The sequence below is a fragment of the Perna viridis genome, chromosome 6 (genome assembly GCF_037379345.1).
Source record: "Perna viridis isolate PV_CMFRI_1.1 ecotype Kerala chromosome 6, ASM3737934v1, whole genome shotgun sequence".
Lineage (NCBI taxonomy): Eukaryota > Metazoa > Mollusca > Bivalvia > Mytilida > Mytilidae > Perna > Perna viridis.
The window spans coordinates 34,687,796-34,705,200 of NC_142450.1; the positions used below are offsets into that span (position 1 = coordinate 34,687,796).

The following is a 17,405-nucleotide window of genomic DNA, read 5'->3' on the forward strand; positions in this document are numbered from 1 at the left end:
TTTTGTACTGAGATGACTACTGTCGTCAAATTCGAGGTGAAAGTCTAAAATGACGCAAGGTACCCGGTTTTGTGTTGTTAACGTATTTCCGCTTAAACCTCTGATATTTCTACTTTACCTCTTTCTGATATGAGTCTTACATGGACTTAATGTACAGTTTGGTAAAAACTTGTTTTAACCCATGTGTATAGTTGCTTACCCTTCAAGTATAAACATTCAATGTTCAAAATGTATGGAGAAACGAAAGATATTCTCAAAAGGGAAAATAAACAACTTCTTTATGAGAGATTCGCTATATTATATACCTCTTAAAATAAATGGCACCTTCGAATATCACAATCAAAAGTTAATGTCATAAACATAGCCTATTTTTCAATTTTTTATTTTTTTAAAACGTGAAACTACGCATCAAATTTTGGAAATTTATGATACAATTTAATTCAAGAAACGTATCATGAACGTATTTAATTCGTATCGTTAGTATCGTTTGCTGACGGCAGCATTTTACTTCTGCATAATGCAAACGGTGGAAAGTGAAACAAAATAACTGCAGTAACTAACACAGCCTTGCTTTGAACATGTATAGTATTTATTTAATGTACAATATAGTTCCAAAAACTGGTTAATTCATTGTCTATATATGTAAAACATATAACATTTAAAGTAGACGTATTTTGAGGGTGACGTCAACAAAAAATGACTACTAAGTATAAAAAATTACAAAAAATACCCGTTGCAATGATGAAAATTAATATTTTGGCTTTAGTTTTGTAATTTGACAATCAGATCAAAAATGTAATGTACAAATTCAACGCATAGCAAAGGCATATCATATTTGATGCAACTCAAATCCTTTATACCCTATATTTCTTTTTATATGGTTCCGGGGGCATACCTCATACATAAGACATAAAACATTCTAAAGCACTTCCAAGAAACAAGAAAATACTTGAAGACAATATTCATTGCATTTTTGTCTTTTCGTGTTATACAAGCTAGGTGCTAAGTTTTTTTATAGTAAGAAGTGTAAGTAATGACACAGAAATGATATTATATGTCCTGTATAAAAAAATGATTCTAATATTCAATTTTTTGACTTTTAAAATTATGAAGATATAGATAATCCATAATATGATGAATGTATTACTACTTTGATATTAAACTACATTATTGTAACTCTACACTCGAAATTCATACATAAGTTATCCTGTCCTTGCTCATGTGCAAGGCAACATTTTCATCTCTCTGTGAAAACGTTTTCTTCAGATTCCTGAAAGTAAAAATATTGAAAAGTATCCTCACAAAACCTACAACTTTATTGCATTTTAATACAAAAATTGAAATATGTTCTTTCATTTGAACAAAAAAATTCATTGATACCGGCATTCTTAAGCAAATGCATTGATGTTCATTTTTCTTTTAGAAAAATGATCATTCTGAACTTTGAAATTCTATTACATCAGCGGATTATTTAAAACTTGATATCGTTGATATTTATTCGTTTTGAGTTCGATTTTTCACTGTCACAAATTCATGAAAATGTTGAAGAATGAAATCAGAAAGAAAGAATTTCGTATGCTTACATGTTATTTTATATCATCCATGTGAAAAAAATCAGGACTGTAGTTTGACACATGAGACGTCATATCAATAACAACCTTATCATATAAATACGCATAAAATTGATTAAAAAAATTAACTTGCATGAGACAGGTTTTGTCATTCACCTTTTCTTCCTCATGACACATAGAACGCAAACAACCAAAACAACCATACACATAACCCCGAAGAGAATTCCGCTTATCTGTTCAAACACTGTTTCTGGATAATAATCTAGCAATAAATTAAGACAAAAATTTAGTATACTTGTCGTGAGAAGAAGAAATATGGACTTTTTTTTAATATTTATTTGTCATTGGCATGAAAGTTGAAATAATTGAAACGATATTCATGGCTTACATAGTTTAAAGTTAAAAGCAAAACGGCGGGCTTGTTTCATTTTACTTTTGAAATAGATTCGCAGAAGACGAATTCAGTGATTAACAAGTTGATTGTAATATCACACATGTTCTTGAATCACGGTCGAAATGTTTTTTTAAAATGAAAATGGAAACAAACATATATTTTATATTAACAGAATAGTACTACTTTATCAGTTGTTTTAAGTGGTCTTCAAACTGATTAAACGTTTGACTCACTTTGACAGTACTTCCCCTGCCATCTAAAAGTACATCCTCTCGTACACCTGCCCTCGCGATCACAAAGCAGATCAATACATGTTTGGTTACATCGTTCGTTGCATGTCAATCCATAGTACCCATCAAGGCAGTCATTACAGAAACCAGTAAACTTGTCGCATATCACTTCTTTACCTCTCTTCTTACAACCAAAGCCGCAATCCACCTCACATGTTATACCATACTTTCCATATGCACAGGCGTCATTAGAGATGGAATAGGAGATATTAATGCCAGTTGTGTTAGGTACAATACAGTATCCAGAAACTGGGTGGCAGATACGGCAACCATCCCCACATGTTAAATTGCAAATTTTCCCATAATATCCTGGTACACAACCATGAATACAGCTACCATTAATTTCGCATGTTGTACCAACGCAAGAAGAACAGTGCTTAGTACATGTTAGTTCATAATATCCCTGAAGACAGCCATCTAAAATAAAACGTGTATTGTGCAACACTGGTTTCAAAACATATTATAATAGTGTAACATGCTTCATTAAAAATTAATGTTATGGTAAGTATTGCATTTCTATAACACTGTTCTAAAGCATCGGTAGTTTTTGGGAGTTCATCTTTCACTGTATCATATTTTGTTAAAGATTCGAAGTTTACATGATCTAGAACTTGAAAAAAAAACTTTGGATTCGAAACTTCGAACCTTTCTCTTAATTAAATAAATTACCTTGGCATACTCCTGTGTGCTGGTGACAGATAACGCCTTTACAATGTCCACAGCTATTGTTACAATATGGTCCATACTGTCCAGTATTACAGTACCAACAATACCCTGTCTCCATGCCACAAGTATTATTCGGACAGAATTTACTGCATTCCAAACTGCAATGACTTCCATGGTAACCACCAATGCAGCCTTCTAAACATGTTCCATCCAGATGATCACAATTTTTATTGTAACACGTGGGACATTCTAAGACGCAATATTTTTCGCCATCGATATAATGTTCGGAATTATACCGACCTTTGTGTTTGCAGCCTTCTATACACAAACCTGAACTCCCGTTACAACTATTTTTTAAACAATGGTCGCATGGATGACAAAAATCGTTTAACGGTATAAAATCTTCACTAAATGTTGTAAATTTGGACGGCATGAAATATCCATCTTCACATCTTATACATTCATTGCTAAGATTAGAAATAGTAGTGTCTGCACATTCTGCACAGTAAGGATAGAAGAGGGAACATTCATAACTACATGTGTCCATGTACCAGCCGTCAATGCATCCTTCAGTGCATGTTCCTGTAGTTTGATCACAGTTTCCGTTGCAGTAGGGACTACATTTAAGATCACAATGATTTCCAAAAAATCCATTTTGGCACCCCTGTTCACATACCCCAAAAGTCATGTTGCAGTTTTCTTGTCCGTTATAGCACTGTTCACTACACGGACAGCACCCATACGAAGAAGTATACCATCCAGACTGTTTACATTCCATACACTTTAACTTAGGTCCAAAATGTTTACACTCATTTATTGTACATTTACAGTCGTCTCCAAAGTTGTTGAACACTCCACATTTCGTGCATATTCTGCCGTCTTTTGAACATCTTGTACAGCCAACAGGACATGTTTCATTACATGTATGGCCAAAGAAACCATCTGCACATATCAAACAAGTTGTGTTTTCGAAGCAGGCCATGCAGTTGTCAAGACATTTTTGGTTACATTTGTCTCCGAACCAGCCAAATTTACACAAGGTGCATTTACCTGTAGTTTTATCACATATTTCATCGAAACAGTTATTGGAACATTTTTTCTCGCAAGACTCTCCGTACCATCCATCGTTGCAGACTTCACAAATATCCCTTCGGGTATCATTTTCACTCTCACAGTTTCTAAACTTTAGTTTGTTTTTCTCGGTTTCTTTAGTACAGTCCATTAATAATACATCGAATACCTCAAAAAGACGTTTTATTTCAGTGTCATTTTCCTTGTATATGCTTTTATATTTAAGAATAGGTGCAGTGCTTATATTTTGTCCTTCATTTAAATTGGTATCTTGAGCAATCTCTAAATTGAAATACGTCATGTTTTCCCACTTCAATATAAATGATGTTGAACCACAATATACAGAAAGATCAGCATCATTTCCATCGGACGAATAATTTTGTGACCATATCAATCTATTGTCTATACGATAACCTGAAAATACGCATTCACCATCGATGCCTCTACTCTCATCATATAATGATACATTATGGAAGCAATTGTCACTACTAGAACAACATACGTAAATGTGGGATTCAGAGAAATTATAAATGCAATTCTTATGTCTGAACTCCATACACACATTCGAACTATTGTCATTTTCCAAGTTGCAAGTTGCATTGCAATAGATTTTGTAACTTTCTTTGAATTTGATACTTGTTTCGTTGTTCATTGTCTGCTCACAAGAAAGGGTTATGGTCAAAGAAGAAGATACAGAGGGGGAATCTGTAAAAAAAAATAAATATCAAATACAAAAAAACTACTCACACAGTCATTCTAAATACTTAAGTATCTGGCATCTGATTTTTTTTAAACAACTAATGCATAGACACGAGCTATTTCGTTCTAAAGCAGATAACCAGTTCTAGAGAAAATAACGTAAGATGCATATTACAGTCCTTAGCAAGTTTGTATTACATTCATTTTCCCAAAAGTCAGTCTTGTTATCTTAACAAATGATATTCCTTCATTAATAACTTTTTCTAGAAACATTTAGCATTTCTAACTTTATTTAAAAGAATTAAAAAAAAGGATACATTACCACTGAGCGATTCAACTTTATCCATTCTAAAACTAGCAATTCTGAAACAGCTGCATACTTCCAGTATAAAAAGAATTAGGTATACAGGGAACGACACTTTGCATAATTGCACCATATTTGCAGAAATTTCATAACCGTGCTTAACAACTGTGTCACAGAAATGTAGGTTTGCAGTCCATTATTTGTTTGCTTCCTGCACAAAGCAGTAAATACTTATTGTGACTTATGGGACATGAACTGGAAGCAATAACTATAATGGGGCGAGTTTTCTAATGAGTAAATTATACGTATCATGTTTGCAACGACATGATACAACATAAACAATGAATTAATAACGCAAATGGCTTAGCAGCAGTCCTTATAACATCATATTTCATTATTTCATCCCCTTCATATCTGTATTGCAATCAAAACTCATCAGTAATTAGGTGTCAACGCAATATAAAGTATGGCATCGATATTGCTTTGACACTTGATATTGTCATCGAGTGCATCACTATCCGCCATAAATAACGCCAATGTGAATTATGTTATTGCTCTTCGAAAAATCGGTGAATTCTGAAATTTTAACGCTCAACAGCCGTAAACATCAGCTGAACAATTCATAATTGTAGCCAATTACTAAATAAAAAACACATTGTATGAAGTATTTATCTTCTCAGGATGCCAAATATCACAAAGACTATTCTTTCAAAGGCAATGACTCCTCAGATTGGCTAAATATCCAGTCATTTTTAAATCATGCAAAATAAGTCCTTTAGTTTCGATGAAACTCCCATTCTCCACCTGATGGTGTCAGAAAAATAACAGAAGATATGACATACATAAGGTGGTTGGTTACCAATCACGAGAACACAAATTTATATACATTGGAAGATATGTTTAAACCTATTAGTAAAACAATATAGTAGGGAATCTCCCTTATTTATCAAGTGAGGATTGAAAACAAAAAAACTCACTTAATTTAAACAATTTTTACAGTGTAAGACCAATCTGATCCTGTGTCATCTAAGAACTGGAAGTTTTGATGCAATGAAAAGTTAGTAAATGGATTAGATTAAGTACCCGTAAATGCTTTTAAAAATCCATAATGCTGGAAATACTTAAGTGGATTAATTTATTCATTATCCTGTGTCAAAAATAAATATATTCATTCATGATATTAAAACGTCTTATCGAGTGACAATAGTAGGTCTTCTCACCATTATAAATCATATCCTAGAATGTTACTGTTTTTATTGAATTGGAAGTTCTTCTATTATAATCTTACTTCATGTTTGGCTTCTATAACTTGACCTTATAACGATACACCATGTTCATGCACCTGGGTTTTAGTGGAGCCCGCGTTAATAATAAAATTCAGAGTTCATTTTAGTTTTATCTCTCTCCAAAACGCCTTTGTTTTTGATTTTTCAATGTTTTATGGAACTTTTAAATTGATCCCCTTAATTATTCAATTTCTTATCACACAAGAAAAACCCTAAGATAATGAATTGTACTGAAACGTTAATCATGGTACATTTTATTGTAAACAAATAATTTTATTGTACATTGCTTAAACTATAACAAAATGTTACATTAAGTTTAACCACATTATGGGCTTTACTCGTTCACTTTCATATTCAGATGCAGTCAAAAACATATATTTATATAATCTTATTTAGCTATGTACAACAGTTAAAAATTAACTACAGAAAGAGTTCAAAAGCAAAAATTATACTAGAATTATATTTATAATCTAATATTTGATTAATTTTAATTTTGGTACATTCTCAGATAATATCTTTGACACAAAGAGTCCACATAACACTGACAAGCTCCGGAATTTTGTACTAGTTCTGAAGTAGAACTATACATAAACATGTATACACAGCAGTTGTGTAGATACTGAATATTACATGTCAAAATCTATATCACAAGCCGTATCAACCCGAGAGTCCTGTATCACTCCAAGGGCAACCAGACCCGCGGGGTGATATAGATAGAGTCTTGATGCCACATGTGATACAGATTTTAACATGTCATGTTCATTATTTCACATATTTTAACTATACATCAAGTATTTTCCGCGAAGGGGTGTGATATACGGTAAGAGATATAGGTTTAGAGGTATGATATAGGGTAAACGATATAGTTTAAACAATAAAAGGGACATTTTAATCTTAGTGTATGATACAGTGAAATATTTCGTTGAAAATGGCAAATATGGAATTTACGTGCAGATATCGTCTCGTTTGTTATACTTTTGTATTCAGTTTTGTCGCCGTTGATCAGGATACGAATTTGATTAAAAACTTTTAATACGTCAGCCTGATTACAGAATGAAGTCTGCAGTGTTGCCTTCCCTGTGCAGACAGGAGAAAAATGTTGAAATAAATTGAATTTTGATTAGCTAAGTTTGTAATACAATAATTACACAGATTGTGTGGATTTTTGGAATTAGCTATTATTTTCTGCAGCTCTCATCAATAACACTTTACTTTCTATAAATTTCATTGAATTTTGCTACTTTTCATTTCTTAATTTGGGCTTTCCATTGATAATGAACTGTGTCCCCACAGTCTTCTTAATTTTTATGAGACCAACTCGATCTTTAGCAGATTTTGTTTTAAAAAGGAATTCTGGCCAAGTCTTTCAACACATTTTGTTGTGAAGATATGTTGCCATTAAACAATCTTCGGTAATAATCTCTACTGCGTCTATCAGAGTCGTCAAAATTGATTAAAACGTTTATGTGCAGTTTCTGCTTGCTATCTAAGGTAACAATTACTGACCAGACTTTCCTGCAGCCTAACAGAGTCTTATTTTACTGTTTTCTATCTAACAAACATAACAGTATACGGTAAAATTGTTAGAGCTATTGCGCATGCCATCACTTGGCGTCCGTTGTCGTAGTCATTATTTTTTTCAAAACTCTTCTCCTCTGACACTTAGCCAATCTGGACTGATTAGGACAAGACTTGATGGGTATTTTTCCTAGCACTGATGTAGGGTTTTGATCCGTCGACAAACATGACTACCGTTAATTAAAAAAGAATATAAGGGTCAGACAGCAGTTTTTTTTATACATTGGTATCTCTAAAATCGTTAGGTTACGCTAAATTCTGACTAGGGTTAAAGTACTCAGCGTGACGAGGTCTATCTGTGGTCATATTTTGGTGAAGATCTGATAAGCCATGTAGTAGTTTTCGCCCTTTATGAACATTTTCGGCTATTTTAATGATACTACTCAGTACTGGACCAATTAGAACCAAACTTGATATGAATGTTCCTTGTTGTAAGCAAAATTTCGACTTGGGATAAATTTCGTGTTAATCTGTTAAGCCATGTTGGAGTTATTGCCCTTTTTGACATTTTGTTTGCTATTTTTATGTTATTACTTTCAAAAATCCTCTCCTCTAACACTATTAAACCAATTGGAACCAAACTTGGTTTAAATATTTCTTAGGGTATTCTGCATAGAACCAATGTGGGGATTATTTATCCATTTGGATAAACATGGCCGCCTTTACTTAAAAAAGAATGTAGCAGTCATACAGCAAATTTTGCATATATCTCCAAAACTGTTAGGTTTAGACTCACAAAAGCTTTCAGCATAATGAGATCTATCTGTGGTAAAATTTTATGTAAATCCTTTAAGCCATGTAGGAGTTATTGCCCTTCTTTGACATCTTTTTGCTTTTTTTTTAATGTTATTAATTTTTTTTTAATTTCCCCTCAGAAACTACTGGACAGAATTCATTGAAAATTGATATGATTGTTCCTTAGGTATGAGCATCAGGAAAATTTATCCAGGAAAAACATGGACATGCACTTTTACAACAATAGAATGTTGCTTATCAAACCAAGTAAATTATTCAGGCTCTTTACAGCTTCTAGTGCAAATACTTGTCAGTTCAGACTCAAAAGAAAAAAAATCATACAATTAAAGATACTACAGTGATGTTTTATGGTTAACAAACTACTTACAGTGTGTCATAATAAATGTATAAGTAGGTTTAAGGAGGGAAATCATTACAATAGAAACTTTACAATACATTAAATAAGTATATTGCACATTTTAAATATGACAAGTTTCTTGTTATAAAGGAGAACAAAAGTATAAAATGAAAAATAAAAAAAATCTGAATGTAAAATACAATGAAACCAGTCATAATCAAAACCCTTTCTGACTTTAAAGTTGTTTGGTTTTGAAAGGAGTTCGGTTTACCAAGGTTAAAATACAGTAAAATTGATACAAAGGGACTTCAAGAAGTATCTGGTTTAGACAGGTTTTCAGATTGCTCAGGGTCCAGTTTAGACAGGTTTTTGGATTATCAGGGTTTAGATATGTTTTTGGATTGTGCAGGGTTTAGACAAGTTTTGGATTATTCAGGGTTTGGTTTAGACAGGTTTCATTGTAATAGCAATAACATTTGTTTAAAGCATCAACTATTTATTTAATGGAGGGGTGTGAAAGAGAGCTGGGATTTATTCCAAATTTTATCAAAACATGTTTTTAAATCACCCATGGACAGAAAAAATTAAATAAAGGTAAATAAGAACCATTTTTAACAAATTTGTTACTTGACAAATTATTTTTCACCCCAAGCTGGGAGTGTATATTAGAACATAAAGTCATTGTTCCAAGCCAGAGTGAACAAGACAACTGTTGCAATTCATATAGGACAAACTATTCATCTTGAATTTATTTCACTTTAAAACCATATCCTGTCTCTTCATTTCATGGTAAACTCTAGATCTATCCACCTCTCAAATAAAAAAAATGGTTAGTTTTTGGCCAAGAAAACTGAATGTATTGCATAATGATACAGATGATCAATGATTGGAATGTTGCACAGATAAATGGTTTACATGTAGTTAAGATTAACTGGTCCAGTTAAGGGGAGGCAAACAGCAGGAATCATTTCTTGTGTAATGGCCTAAGCCCTATGGATGTATTTGTACATGTTCATCCATCAACCAACACTTCTCCAAGGGCAGAATCCATCCCATCCATAATCAACTAACACTTCTCCAATGGCAGAATCCACCCCACCCAGAATTAACTAAGACTTCTTCGAGGGCTGATTCCATCAACATTGTTATCTAGTCCATCCTGGTGTAGCTCAGTAGTACCATACAGAGCTGCAGCTGACCGCACTGACATTCTCTTCTCTGTAAAAAAAATGTACGTGGTTAGAATTAAATATTTTAATGTGCCTGCCAAAGGACTAAGTGACAACTTAAGTTGCATTACCCTAATTTGTTAAGAGGTTATCTATATAAAAATCTGACAGATATGATATGGGTGGCACAGGGTAAATTTCTTCCCACTTAATTTTTTGTTCCATTGTAATGGATATATTATATGTTTGTCAAATAGTATAAAGTTTGTTTTAAATCAACAATGGATGGCTTGGAAAATGATGTTAAAGCAACCAAATATTGCTTAAATTAAAGAGTTCTCTTTCTTCAATGAATTTCAATGTTTTCTATTCAATTTATTTCTTTTTAATAATGTCAGTTAATCAAAAAACCAACATTCAACTTTGAGAAAGAATGCACTTGTAATCTAAATTGGATGAACATTCTTTGAAAACAAAAACACTGTTAGGTACACGTAAATGGTGCTAATTCATGCATTATAGTCATTTTCTGGAATCTAAATTGAAGTTTTGTATGGTCTGTGTAAATTCCTTTTATATTTTGTTTATTTTTCATGCAAGTAAAAATTATCAGTTGCCTTGCAAGCTACTGCCAACTGAAATTGGCAATCAGTCATCCAGTTATTTCAAACCCTGATGTAAGATCTTCAGGTTACACTAATGCATTTTGGTATGGTTTCTATGAATAGGTCAGATTTATTGACAATTGTTTGTGGTATTGATTCTGAAGGTTAAACTATTTCCCTGCTATGGGTGTAGCAAATGGCACTTACTAATCCTAAACAATAATTGCCCGATCATAAAATGTTCCATTTTACTGAAAGAAACGAACTATACATCCTCCCCAGTATTAAAATTATATAACAGTAAACATATTACTATTATTTTTTTTAAATGCAATTTATGCATAAACCAAACAAATACAGGAGATTGAGTTGTGTAAAACAAGGATCTGACTGTTAAACTGTTATTACTCAATATTTTAGTGAGGTTTCAATGAAATTTGTTTTACTGCAAGTCTAGATGTGGCATAAAAAATTTTGTGGAGCCTGTGGTGGATCCAGATAGGGGCTTCTAGCATATTTTAGTAAAAACTGAATTGAATTAAGTAACTTTTCTAACAAATAGGCTAACCCCTGGATCTGTCACTGGAAACAAAGTGATGTTTTCTGTTAAACATTTTGAAACTATTGATAAATGTTAACGAAAGTTCAGAAGAACAGTAAAATCACATAGTTGATCTGTATTGGAAAAAAATATGAAAAATTGATCAGAAACATATAAAGGGTTAATTCTTGTCAAAAACTTCATATAAAGGGTTAATACTGGTAAAAAAAACTTAGAATAATACTAAGGTACAGACAAGATTATTCATTTAAAGCTTGCAGCAATGCATAAAGCTTTTCATATTCTAAAACACATACGTTTCATGAGTTTCTTATCCTTTCTGCTACCTTTAATCCCAGTGACTACATAGAAAGCTACAGTTACAACAGTAACCAATATAGCTATAATAATAATAGCAGCATTGGTGCTATGATACCTGGTGCATTTCAAATTTAATCCCCATGTTATTCTGGTGTAATTCATCTGAAAGAAGAAACAATGACAATTAAAAAGAGGATCCTAACAAAATACAAAAATACAACCCTAAAAATGGTAACTAAACAGTTCACACTTTAGAAAAGGCTAATTCAAGCAATTCATGCAAAACCCTTTCAAATAGAAATAAAACCAATCATAAATTTACAACATTTTGCTGGCCAAGCTTTTATTGTAATGAGCCTTTTCATTTTGCTTCATGGGTGCTAGTATTTCTCTACAACTCTATGTTTCTATCATGTTAATTCACAAAATATTGAGGAACTGTCTTGTCTTTTGACATTTGCTCATGTCTTGGGATTGTGTGTGACTGTTAAATGATAGAAGGGTTATGTTCAATTTATTAACTATTGTATGAGGACTGATGAACTTGGGTAATTTGAGACTTCATTTATGAAGAGGGCTATACATGGCTATCTTGATGTATTAACTGCAAGATTTGTTTTTCCACAAAGAAGCAAGTGCCATTTGTTTGTTTTCTATATTTTAATACTGGAAAATCAAAGAATATTTTACAACAATCATTTTAGTAATCACCATTACAAACTAACCATATCAACCAAATCCATACAAACTTCTTGGTTGGTTTTCTTCATGGCATCTTTGAACTCTATATTCAGTTCTTGATAAACACCAAGACATGCAATACAAGCATTTTGGCTTCCTGATGGAAAATCCTGAAAGGTATTTCATAGTCCAAAGTCATAATGCTAATATGTATTGCTATTTATTTCTTTCAAAAAAAGATTTAATTGTAAAAATCAAGGAAAAGAAAACATTTCAATATTAGATGGAACATACTTAGTACAATAAACATTCTAAAGGGGATAACTTGAGCTGATTTTGGCTAATTTTAGCAGTCTGTCTAAAAACACCAAACTAAATTCTGTTAAAAATTACCAGTATACTGTGAGCTTAAGTATTTAGTGCAAACACTAAGCATCTGCAATTTTTTTTTTTTTTTGGCTTCAAAATTTCCATAAGTTTACACTAACCATATTATATACTATAAAAATGCTTAAAGGTTTTTTGTCTGATATTGGGAAAAACAAACCTGAAAAGCAGAGGATGGTAACTCTTCAAATACAGAAATATTTGAATATTTCTGTATACATTTTGTTGTGTTTCTAAACAGCGTGTTGAATCGCTTAGCTATTTCACTGTATTCATAAGTAACTGTGCCATTTCCATCCTCTGATATACTGCCAGGCACAAAGCATCCTGCAAGACAAAATATGTGGTTCAAATAGCTGATTACTGACATTGTGTAAAGTTCTGACAGTGTATTACAGCCATTGTGTAAAGTTCTGACAGCTTATTACTCACATACTTAGTAAAAAAGATACTTGTGATATTTGTAGATAATTTAAAGGAGATATTAAATTAGTACCTAACACAATTTTTGTGTGCATATTAAATCCTACTTTGAGCACCTTTTACAAGATAATTCTTTCAATTTTATCAATCTTCTGTTGAAGTTAACAGCTTCCTCTAGCCACTGTTCTTTTCATCACATGTACACAAGGTTCGCTTATTAAAGACTAGAAAAAGCTCACTAAAGGATACTCCATATTCCCACCCTGGTAATGATATGATCAAAATATAAAACCCATGTCTTTCAGGAGGTTGTTACTTCAAGCAGACCCCACAATATGACACACCTACATATCAGTCAAAATACCAATTGGCTGTGATTAGTACATTTAGTTGCAGACAATATTTAACAAAGAGTTGTGAACAGAAAAAGGACATGGATGAATAGACATCATGATCATTTATATCTCTCCAAAAGCAGGAGGGTAAATTATGAATAATTGGGGAAATGTAATGACTATTACTTTGCAACAAGTGATCCATCATGTCATGTTATGTGAATTTGTGACTTCACCACAACTTGGTATGTATTGTTTTTGTAATTTTACAACTTAAGTAAATTGAAGATTTATTAGACAATATAGAGAATAACGATATTATTGATATTTTAGATAGGGAAATCTCAGAAGACGAAATTTTGTCAGCAGTGAAAAATTTATGCAATGGTAAAGTTCCCGGGGACGATGAAGTAGTTAATGACTATATATAAAGCACGGTACATTAATTCCTGCCTATTTATATGAAAATTTTCAATCTGGTGCTTAATGCAGGGATTATTCCAAACTCTTGGTTAACAGGGATAATTAAACCATTATACAAAAACAAGGGAGACCCAAGCAGTTTAGATAATTACCATGCAATTTGTCTTACGTCAAATCTGGGGAAAGTGTTTACCTCCATTCTTAATTCAAGACTTAATAAATTGTCAGATGAGATTGGGATTATTATTGATGCCCAGGGTGGACTTCGAAAGGGTTATTCTGTTCAGGATAGTATGTTCGTCATGCATGCTTTAATTTCATTATATTTGAATTCGGGTAAAAAATCATTTTGTGCCTTCGTAGATTTTAAAAAGGCATTTGACACTGTGTGGAGGGTGGGACTTTGGCGAAAACTTGTAAAAAATAATATTGGTGGGAAAATGTTTAATGTTATATTGAATATGTACACTGATATTAAGTCTTGTGTTAAGAGTGGGGAATTAATAACTGAATTCTTTCCTTGTGAAATCGGTGTAAGGCAGGGAGAAAAGTTATCTCCCTTTCTCTTTGTCTTATACCTTAATGACTTGGAAGAATATTTGTCTGAAAACTCTGTGGATGGTTTAAAAATGTTGAGTGAAAAGGTTATGGACAACCTTAATATGTATATAAAGTTGTTTATTCTTTTATTTTTGCGGAGTCGGCACCAGAGTTACAAAAGGCACTTTCTGTCTTTGAAAAATATTGTACTGATTGGAAATTGAGTGTAAATGTAGCAAAAACAAAGGTTGTTATCTTCTCTAAAAGGAAATCACAACAACATGTTTCTTTTAAATTGTTTAATCAAAATATAGAAATAAAAGACTCCTATGTTTACTTGGGTCTTTTATTTAATTACAATGGAAATTTTGTCCAAGCACGGAAAAAATTGGTGGACCAAGCTCAGAAAGCTCTTTATGCACTATATAAAAAGATTCAAAATATTTCCATTCCGATTGATCTGCAATTAAAATTGTATTATGTATTGGTTGTTCCTATTTTGACATACTCTTCGGAAATTTGGGGGTTTGAAAATAAGGCTAATGTTGAAAAATTACATCTTCAGTTCTGCAAACGTATACTGGGTGTTAGATCATCTACACCAAACTTTATGGTTTATGGGGAACTTGGGAGATTTCCACTTGAACTGCAGATCAAACTGAAAATGGTTGGATTTTGGCATAAATCAGCTTCTAGTGAAAATAAATTGTCAGGCAAATTATACAAATTATTAATTTACATGTGTGAACAAGGTGAATATAATTTTAAGTGGATTAACTATTTAAAATCTATATTTGATAACTGTGGACTCAGTGAAATATGGAATATCCAAGAGAATGTTGATGGTAATCTTATGAAAATTAACGTTAAGCAGCGTCTTCAAGACCAGTTTATTCAAAAATGGTTTACTGATATGAACAACTCGTCTAGAGGTGAATATTCTAATTTTAAACATGAATTTCAATTGGAGCCTTATCTTTTAAAATTAAAGTTGAGTTACCGGATAAATTTTTGTAGATTAAGGGTACGTAATATCAAGTTTCCCATTGATACGGGGAGGTGGAGGAATATCCCAAGGGAAGATAGAATACGTAGAATTTGTGGAACTGGTCTTGGGGAGGAATATCATTATGTTTGTGAGTGTAATAATAATGTAGTTTTAGACTTAAGAAGAAAGTTTATACCATCATATTATACAAGGTATCCAAGTAGAGAAAAAATGTATGGCATGATAAAATTTTGCAATATAAAGGTATTAATAAATGTGTCGATATTCATGCAAAAACTGCAAAAGATGTTTAATTAGATATGCTATTTGTATGCAATAATATTGTGAAAATATTGTCTTGATAACTTTATGTGTGATTTTTTGTGTTTTTATGTATGTACTTTATATTTATATATACATTTATATACTCCTGTTACGCAGTACTCTGCGGCTGAGTTTTTCTAATAAATAAACAAACAGTAACAACACTCACCATTACAATAAGCATCTCTCCACACTTCTTTAATGTTGCTATGCACTGTGTCTAGAACTTGTATTCTGTCTGCTTTCAGTAAAATTTTTCTACAACTGCTCCATCGCTGATCATCCTACAGAAAGTTTTTTTTTCTTTTTTTAGTTCATCTGGCCCAAAGTGCCATGTGAGCTATTGCCATCACAGTCTAATTAAAATTACACCTTGCATTTTTTTTGGCGAAACAAATAAAAATCAGAGGGTCTAATTTTAATTAGACTGTTGTCATCACAATGTGTCAGTCGTCATAATACATTGTCCGCAAACTTTTTCGAACATCTTGTGCTCTAAAACTATTCGACATATTGTAACCAAACTTTACTTGAATGTCCTTTAGAGTATCTTTGTGGGGATTTTTGATCTGGCAAAAACATGGCCACCATTACTAAAATAGACCATAGGGGTCAAATTGATGAATTTTTCAAATAACTCAAAAACAGTTGGGTTTAGCTGAAATTCTGCAAAAGTAAATTGTTTAGCATAATGAGATTGACCTATCAATCTATAGTATCCCATAATTTTCAGAAAGATCCTTTGAAGGATGTTTGAGAGAAAAATCGAGGGAACCAAGATTCTATTGAAAACCAAAAGAATGACTTTATCAGGATGGGTCTGTTTATTGCAGTCAGTACTTTACTTCCATATAGTCTTTAAAAACAATTATATTCTTCGATTCTAATATACATGTAATGTTCTGTGAAAACTTTGAGAATACCACTGAAATTATCAATAAACCTCAACAAAAAGCATATGATGTGCTCATACCCTACTTTGGGAGATTTTTAGGTTTCATAATGAGTGAAAGTTAAATATGGGAACCTTGTTAATTTTCCAAGGACTTCAAAATTGTATTCATATAATTATCAAAATAATTCACAGAGATACAAAGCAATATTTTTTTTTATTCTTCACCCAATGAGCACTTTTTTACTAATATAAAACCAGTCCACTAAATATAATTAATTATGATATACATGTACCTGTAGGATATCTTGAAATGTTGTCATAGCCCTTTTGTATTCTTTAACACAGCTTTCACAAAATCTAAATGGTCTTGCTTTCTCTACGGTACATTTTATGAAATCTGCAGCATTCTGTCCAAACTCCTTAAGGAAGGCTAGACATATTTCATAAACTGGCAGTGTACCTTCGTCATTAGTGGAAAACAATGGGTTGTTTTCAGCAGACACTTGTACATTTTCAAGCTTTTGGAGTAACAAAATGCCTTTCCTGTTTCTGGTTAGACGATTAGTTACGGAATAAGGAGTTAGTTGATCAGCCTCATGTTCAGGTATATTATGATTAGATGTATCGTCTCCTAATACATCCGAAAATTTGCATATAAACAACAAAAAGAAAACCAATATCTGCATGTTGTCATTCTCCACTTGAGGCAAAGTGAAACCGGAAGAAATAAATTAAAACGAAAGTAGATTCACGTGATTTTTTTTTCTCCTCATCGTTTCGTATTTACGTTCTTAAACAATATATTGTTAAAAGTGAACGAG

At 32.3% G+C, this 17,405-nt stretch overlaps 2 protein-coding genes across 2 annotated transcripts; both read right to left on the minus strand.

Annotated features, from left to right (window-relative positions):
* Positions 1-248: 248 nt before the first annotated feature.
* Positions 249-6,395, minus strand: LOC148614691 (uncharacterized). Its single transcript, XM_088588977.1, has 5 exons — positions 5,014-6,395; positions 2,925-4,697; positions 2,199-2,672; positions 1,728-1,833; positions 249-1,270 (listed from the first exon to the last, which is right to left on the minus strand). Exons 1-5 carry the CDS (start codon positions 5,126-5,128, stop codon positions 1,192-1,194), a joined length of 2,547 nt encoding a protein of 848 aa, XP_088445103.1. The 5' UTR covers positions 5,129-6,395; the 3' UTR covers positions 249-1,191.
* A 2,543-nt stretch (positions 6,396-8,938) lies between these two features.
* On the minus strand, positions 8,939-17,328 carry LOC148614692 (osteopetrosis-associated transmembrane protein 1-like). Its single transcript, XM_088588989.1, has 6 exons — positions 16,878-17,328; positions 15,859-15,973; positions 12,817-12,983; positions 12,314-12,439; positions 11,585-11,750; positions 8,939-10,170 (listed from the first exon to the last, which is right to left on the minus strand). The coding sequence occupies exons 1-6, from the start codon at positions 17,268-17,270 to the stop codon at positions 10,058-10,060; spliced, it is 1,080 nt and encodes a 359-aa protein (XP_088445115.1). The 5' UTR covers positions 17,271-17,328; the 3' UTR covers positions 8,939-10,057.
* Between the last annotated feature and the right edge of the window lie 77 nt (positions 17,329-17,405).